Here is a 7997-nt window from a genome sequence, read left to right as displayed (position 1 = left end):
GAGACACACAGGACACACAACCATGCACACACACACTCACACCTAGGGGCAATTTGGAGAGGACAATTAACCTGACAGTCATGTTTTTGGACTGTGGGAGGAAACCGGAGTACCCGGAGAAAACCCACGCACGCACAGGGAGAACATGCAAACTCCATGCAGAAAGACCCCAGGCCGGGAATCGAACCCAGAACCTTCTTGCTGCAAGGCAACAGCTCCACCAACTGTGCCACTGTGCAGTCATGTAATCAGATGAATTTAAATAAAATAAAAATGTAATCAGATGAATTTAAATAAAAATATGCAATTCCTACTATTTTCACGAATAATGCCAAGAAATCATTATAAAATAACAAAGTAAGGAAGAAGAAACACTTTATGCACGAACAGTTCAAAGTGGTCTGATGGGTTATGCAGATTCCATAACTCAAGATTTTTTCGTTAAAATATTTGTTTGTTTTAATATATTACGTTCCTAAAATAATGGCCTCAGTCATATTTCCAACAATAAATCACCACCTCTTTCTTTCCAAGAGAAGTTTTAGGTACAAAAACAACCTTTTGGCCAAAAATTACTTTGGCTATTATTTTAGGAAGATGACGATCTTAAAAATGAACAAAAGTAACGTAACGTTTGTTTTATTATGCGTCAATATTATGAAATCATGATTGTTTTGTTTAAAACTTGCTTGTTAGTCAATTAACTGAGAAAAAAGACATTTAAATAATAATTAAAAAAAGAAATCGCAAGTTTTCAATCGCGTTTCCGGTGTACACCGGAAGTAAACACAAACGACTCGAGGCGCTTCCTTGTTGCTGACAAAAGTGGATTATTTTCCCCCAGATTTACATTATCTGTTATTTCACTAAATATCAAAGGAAAAAATGCCTCGTAGAAACGAGATTCCGGAAGGCATCCGGTCGAAAGTTGTAGATATGCACAACGCCGGGATGGGATACAAACTGATTTCAAAGAGTCTGGAGCTGCATCACTCCACAGTTAGGAAGATTATCCATAAATGGATACGATTTAACACCGTGGCGACCCTGCCGCGGAGTGGGAGACCCACGAAGAAGCTTCCGAGCAGGACACGGACAGCTCAGCCGGAGGAGGTGAGCCGGGTTAACGGGAAGCTGCAGCTTTGTACCCGGCAAAGGGCATCAGTGGAGCGGGTTAAAGATGCTGAGGAGCTGGAAGGGCTCCGGGTTTCTGGGATGACGACGGGATCTTTAACATCACTGGTTTGGCGCGATTCGTTTTATTTATGAGTGTTTGTTTGTTTTCAGGAAGAACATGTTGCGTTTTACAGCATTAAAGCCGAAACTGACATTCTAATTCTAATTTCTTTATGCCATCCATCCATTCATCCAACCAACCAACCAAGAATCCATCCATCCATCCATCCATCCATCCATCCATCCATCCATCCATCCATCCATCCATCCATCCATCTATCCATCCATCCATCCCATTGATCCATCCATCCATTCATCCATCCATCTATCCATCCATCCACCCCATTGATCCATCCATCCATCCATCCATCCATCCATCCATCCATCCATCCATCCATCCATCCATCCATCCATCCATCCATCCATCCCATTGATCCATCCATCCATCCATTCATCCATCCATCTATCCATCCATCCACCCCATTGATCCATCCATCCATCCATCCATCCATCCATCCATCCATCCATCATCTTTTATCATCCTAGTATTCTGTTGCATTTGTGTCATTTTATGATTAATGAAGCGTAAACGGATCATTGATTCAAGAGCTTTGCGTTTTAGCTCAGAACCTTCTTCAGCATCACAGCATGTCCTCGACTCTAGCATCACTGGTAAACTGACACTTGAGCCTTTCTGCTTCATGCAGAACTCAGCTGGTTCAAAGCTGATGGTCCAACTTCTGTTTCTTAATTTGGACATGATTCAGATTGTTTTTTTGTTTCTTAGGCTGGTTATGCTGGGCCTGCCTGTGATAGAGGAGGGGATAAGGCACAGGTAAAACATTTATATATCATTAACATTTATCTTTACGCTTTTAAAAATCAGCTTCGTGTTTTACTTTTGTATGTTTGTTGTAAATTTCATCTAAAAATAACATACTTTCCTCCATTTTTAGGTTGATCTGCAGTCAGCTGGACCAGCACATCTTATTAAAGAAGATCCAGATAAGAAAATGGTAAGAAAATAATAAAATAAAAATAATAACAGTATTAATAAATTTACTCAGTATGGGTTGAGATTGTTAAAATAAAAGACACCATTCTGTTTGTCTTTTAAATCCTAGCGAGAGTTGAACAGTGAGTGTGAAGATGCTGACAATGCGGACTATTCATCTGATTCGGACGATGAAGACCCCATGGTGCTAATTGTTTTAATAAATCTAAGAGATATACTACTGGTAGAAACTGTAAAATATTAAGATTACCATTTTGTTCTCTGACTTTTAGCTCCGGGTCCTGTTTCCCACAACAAACGGCACTGCAGAAGATCCAGACCACAAAACGGTAAAGTAGATTCAAGATGCTGATTTTTGACTTCAATGAGCTTCTTCCATTCTTTGGTCCTTCTTTTTTGCACAATCTTTGAAGTATTTGCGCCTCTCCTAGACAAATGTATTTTCTTTTATTGAATTGGCGTGTTTCCATTAAACAAATAAATTTTCATAATTCAAGTTTCTGCAGTTATATGGCCAGTGGAATCCCAGCTTGAGATGCTGCTGCAACAAAAGATTAATTTATTTGAAGGTTTTGTTCACATCTTGACCAGCTTTGACCATAATTGTAAAGGACGCCATATTTAGAGTTTTTTTCTCCAAAGGGAATGACATGTTTTCTTGAACTGTATTTCTTTAATTCATCTTTTTAAGCCTCTATTTTTTCTATTTTACAGCGTAAAAATTCAGCTTCATGTGACGACACGCCAGAAGACGATCCCATGGTTTGTTTCTCCTACATGCATTTTCATTTGACATCGTCCCGTTTACCTTCTAATTTCCTCTCCTTAACATTTCAGGAGCAGATTTTTGACYCAAACTTTGACGATGAGAAGAAGATTTACGCCGGTTCTTCAGTCAGTGTGAGAGCGCTCCTCCTCCTCCTCCTGGCCTTCATCCTGAAGCACGACTTGTCAAAAGCAGCCACCAAAGACCTCCTGGCCCTCCTCAACCTCATGGTGCCTGGATGCATTCCCAGCTCTCTGCAGTTCATAAAGAAACATTTGACTGACATTGACAAGAAGACGGAGATCCACTTGTACTGTCCCAGGTGTGAAAACTACCTGGGTGTAGAGCCTGGGACCGAGTGCGGAGTGTGTCAGCAGCGCTTGAGCAAAAAGAGTCTGCTTGAAAAGGCAAACTACTTCCTGGTGTTGCCTCTAGAAAACCAACTGAGGAAGGTCCTGAAACGCCTTCACTCAAAGCTGGGGAAGCATTTTACGAAGGACGATTACGTTTCTGACGTCAACACCGGAGGTGAATATAAGCACAAAGAGCAGGAGGGCAGTATTACACTTACCTTCACATGTGACAGCTCTCCTCTTCTCAACTCATCCAAGTTTTCAGTCTGGCCCATCCTGTGCACGATCAACGAACTTCCGTATGTGGAGCGGTGTAGGAATGTCCTGCTGCACACGTTGTGGTTCGGCAAAGGAAAGCCGCTGCTTCARTGTTTCTTTACGCCGTTCATTAACGAGCTTCATAAACTCTCTCACGAGGGCTTCACTTGGGAAGACGAGAGCGGGTTAGAGCTTAACACCAGCGTGTTGGCGAAAATCTGCGTGTGCGATTCAGTGGTGAGGTCAGCGGTGCAGAACTTTCAGCCGTTCAGTTCGGAGTTTGGYTGCGGGTTCTGCTACCAYAAAGGAGAGCTGGTTCAGAAGGGCCGTGGTTACACCAGAGTCTATCCRGTTCAGGTGGACGGATGTGACCTGCGGCACATGGCTGAGACGGAGCAGCTGGCYATCGTAGTGATCGAGAATGGGTATCCACAAGGTCAAATGGGKGTCAAAGGTCACAGTCCGCTGCTTCTGCTGCCTTCGTTTGATGTCGTCAAGGGTTTTATCCCAGATTACATGCACTGTGTTTGTCTTGGAGTTGTTCCTGAGTTTGTCAATCTTTGGYTGGATCCTCTTTATGGCAGAAAGCGCTTCCACCTTTCACCTCAGAGTTTGAAGAACCTGGACAAAGCTTTGTCTGCCATCCAACCCCCAGATGAGATCAGACAAAGACCTCGGCGCCTCAGTGAGAGGATGCATTGGGAAGCATCCGAGTGGCGAGCGTTTGCTCTTCTCTACTCTCCTGTAATTCTGAGGAAGGTTTTACCAAACCTGTACTACAAACACTGGATGCTTCTCCTCTCATCACTTCACATCCTCCTCTCCCAGTTTGCCACCCAGGAGGACATCAGCTGTGCGGAGCTGTGCCTGGTTCAGTTCGTCTCCCAGGTACCGTCTCTGTACGGACTTGAGCATTGCTCATTTAACTGCCACTTGCTGACACATCTGTCAGAAAATGCCCGTAACTGGGGACTACTGTGGGCCAACTCCGCCTTCGTCTTTAAGGGTGTGCACAGCCGACTCCTGCAGATGTACTCCAGGGCTCAGTCTGCGCCATCCAACATCTTCAAGCAGATAGTTTCCTATGATGAGATTATCATGAAAGGAATTGATGTTCTGAAGGATGCCGGTACAGAAATCACAGACCTGTTTTCYTCCATGACAAGCTGTGGTATCCTTACCAAGTCATCCAGCTGCATCAGTGAAGATGTGTTTACTTTGGGATGCGGCTCTCAGAGATCTCTAACTGTGAGAGAACTTGCTGCATTGCAGAGCAAAGATACACGACCCGTYACCGAATACGCATGTTTTGYCTACAGAGACATGCTGGTCACCACTTTGGACTACAGCRTCTCTTGCAAAAGGAACAACTCAGTCATAGAAACGACCAGCGGCTTYGTTCTTGTAGAGTCCGTGGTGGTTGACGAGAGGCATTGCAGCTGCGAGAGATCGTCCGATTGCTCCTGCAGAGAACTGGTTGCTTTCTGCAGAAAGYTGCTTCCCTCAARCTCCCAACCAACAATCCAGAATGAGCAGATCAACAGAAACATTGCAGAGTTCCTCGTAAGAGTGAGGAGTTCAGATGAACTGTGTGCAGTGACATGTCAGGACATTGTTTCGAAATGTTTTGTGATGGAGCAGAAGGGTCGGCTGTATGTCATGAGAATGCCAGTGCTTGGGACACTATAAGTCACATGTTGAAATATCATTAAGCACATTTTGTAATATGTATTTGTGGGCTGTTGCATGACATAAACATGTGTTGGTGTTGTGTCTTAAATGGAGCACTAGGTACTTATTGAAGCACACTTATTTTACACCAGGATCTTAACGTTGATTCTGCAGTGAATTTTACATAGGTCTATAAAATGTTTTATCATATGTAAAATTTAGTTTTTTTATTCTGGTTTGACGATGATCTAATTTCTGTTGTTTACAATCAGAAGACATTCCTGTACCATATGAATGTTTTTGATTTTTGTGCCTGGAGTTTTGTATTCGACATTCACACTTTTGTTATGTGCATAAAAAACTTAATGTCATTGTACTATTTAGGTGTTGAGAGACATTCTCATATATTGACAGTACTTTGAATATTTATGACAAACATGGACTAAAATACCTGCATACATGCATATGAGCCTGCTATCATTGTGGTTTTTGGGGTCTTTGTTTTGTACACCCAGTTGACTCGAAGTTGTCATCAGCTAGCTGTTGATTTGAGGTCAAATTAAATAATCTGGACATAGTTTTCTTTTACTTTTTGCAATAGACCTGTACAATTCACAGCAGAACAGCCTGATAAAACCAGACAGTTGGTTCAGTGTAATTAGATTTAAAAGCGTTACCTTAACTTCTCCAAATCTCCTTCTTGTCATTTTTCCAAAGATACTGACTTGTTCATGTAGCAGCTACAACTATCAGAAAAATGATAACATTGACTTGGTCAGTACCTTTCAGTCCATGAAGATAAAAAAATGGTTTCCCAGAGAACAGTGACACTGGTATTCCCACAGTTCCCAGTTAGGCCAGACTTGAGTCATGGTGGCAAAGTGGTGATGCATTTTCAAAGGTTCAAGAAACCATTTTGAATGGATTTGGACCAGGGGGAGTGATCCGAAGCAACAGAAGACATGGTGTATGCACAACCATTTGAAATGATCTTAGAATCTGCAGCTGTTTAATAAAAGCTCCAAAAGATTTCCCAATCTTCCATCTTGCCTCCTGTTGGTGTCGGTGCCAGCAAAGCGACACGAAACCACAGCTACGCTTCATAAAAGATTCCCAAGACTTCTTTAACTTACTCATTCAGATATGAGCCAATTTTAGCTTGTGTTTGTGCTTGTGGGTCAGCAGAGGTTTTATACTCGTCAAAGGTGTTTGACCGGCTGTGTCTTCAGGAATCCGGTGATAATTTTCTCTTTCTGCTACTTTTACTTCCAGTATGCATCCAACTGTATCTCTAGGAAGTTTTAGGGTCTTTACAATATTTTATATGCTTTTCTTTGTACAAGATTCTTCTCTCAACTATTTGGACTATAGTAGCAACATGTCATAAAAAGTTATGATTAACACATTCTATCTCAAGTGCACCTAATGCATCTGACAAAGCTCTTGACAGGTTACATCAGGTGTGCCTGAGACCGTATTAGATTTGCAAATATCTTCTCCAGTTATTTTGTGCGTGGATTAATGAAAGACTTTGAGATGATGGAGGAGCTGGCAGCGCTACGGCCAATGAAGGGCACTAGAACAGGGAGTGGTTTGTTCAGAGGTAAATGTACCTGTACAGGTAAACTGGTGCCTCTACAGGTACATTTACTGGTAAACTGGTGAATTTACTTCTGGTAAAAGTACCAGAGGTTCAAACTGGGAGGTGTTACAACTAATTTTTGTACAAATTTGACCAGGGAAATGTTGAAATTAACCAAGAACACAGATATTTTTGCATATTATGTCCTGTAATCAGTGACCTAATCCGTCTGCCTCCGATGTGTCATCAATAGTTAGGAGGCTGTAAACAATGGATGGATACATATTCTGTAAATTGTTTATTGAAAACACCCAAACCATTTCGAAATGTAAACTTAAGTGAAGCTGTTTTACCAGATGGCTTTAACATACCCTGTCACCTTTATTAAAGAATAGGGCAAAATTGGATTTAAAACAAGAATATATTTACAGTTCTTCACTGAAAACATTGTAAACATCATTAAAGTTAAATTGAAGTTAATATAAAGTACACAAATGTTTCACAATACACTAAAAATGCAACGTAATTTTGATATTTAAGAAGCATACAACCACACAACATCTTACTGTAACAAGATCAAAACTGAAATAGCTTAACACCGTCAGTTAGTGTTTTCTTTTTGTTGTTGTTTTTACATATAAAACCGCAAACAGAAAAACAAGATGATCCCAGGTCAAAACAACCACAATGAAATTCACACAGATTTCATTTTAACAGGAACATTAGTTATAAAAAGGGCAGCCATCAAATGTTCGTAAAAATAATAAAAAAAAAGATCACAAATGTAATGAACAAGGTAACGTGGAGTTAAAAGCAGCATCTGATTGATAAAAGTACAATAAAAACAAAGATTGAAGTATGTAAACATTAAAACACTGGAATATGGTATCATGATATATTTTACTATCTTTTTACAAGTTCCTTAAGAAAAGGAAAACTGAAACATGCACCATACTTACATAGGTACATACATATGGTACAGTGATCATTTAACACTTGTGAGAGAGTGAGCAACGGGTGCCTGTCTCTCTTTGAAAGCAGCAAGGTGATCAATAATCGTCCTATTGATGAGACACTCCAGGCTTGGTGCAAGTCAAAGGACCATCTTTATTCTTTGAGAAATCTCTCAGCTTCAGCTGCCGACATGAAAAGTTAGTGAGGATGTTGAAAATCTCA

At 41.0% G+C, this 7997-nt stretch overlaps 1 protein-coding gene across 2 annotated transcripts; it reads left to right on the top strand.

Moving 5' to 3' along the window:
- Nucleotides 1-774: 774 nt before the first annotated feature.
- LOC103468985 (uncharacterized) lies at nucleotides 775-5703 on the top strand. Of its 2 annotated transcripts, none has more exons than XM_008416423.2 (7): nucleotides 775-1242; nucleotides 1964-2011; nucleotides 2133-2192; nucleotides 2301-2375; nucleotides 2464-2520; nucleotides 2906-2953; nucleotides 3029-5703. In XM_008416423.2, the coding sequence occupies exons 1-7, from the start codon at nucleotides 886-888 to the stop codon at nucleotides 5255-5257; spliced, it is 2874 nt and encodes a 957-aa protein (XP_008414645.2). In that variant the 5' UTR covers nucleotides 775-885; the 3' UTR covers nucleotides 5258-5703. The 2 variants fall into 2 exon arrangements, with proteins under 2 accessions (XP_008414645.2, XP_017161920.1); XM_017306431.1 differs by having other exon boundaries at nucleotides 776-1113.
- The last annotated feature ends 2294 nt before the right edge of the window (nucleotides 5704-7997 follow it).

This window comes from Poecilia reticulata, linkage group LG8, assembly GCF_000633615.1.
Source record: "Poecilia reticulata strain Guanapo linkage group LG8, Guppy_female_1.0+MT, whole genome shotgun sequence".
NCBI classification, from domain to species: domain Eukaryota; kingdom Metazoa; phylum Chordata; class Actinopteri; order Cyprinodontiformes; family Poeciliidae; genus Poecilia; species Poecilia reticulata.
Note: the sequence above shows the minus strand (reverse complement) of the source record. Positions and strands in the feature narration are given on the sequence as shown.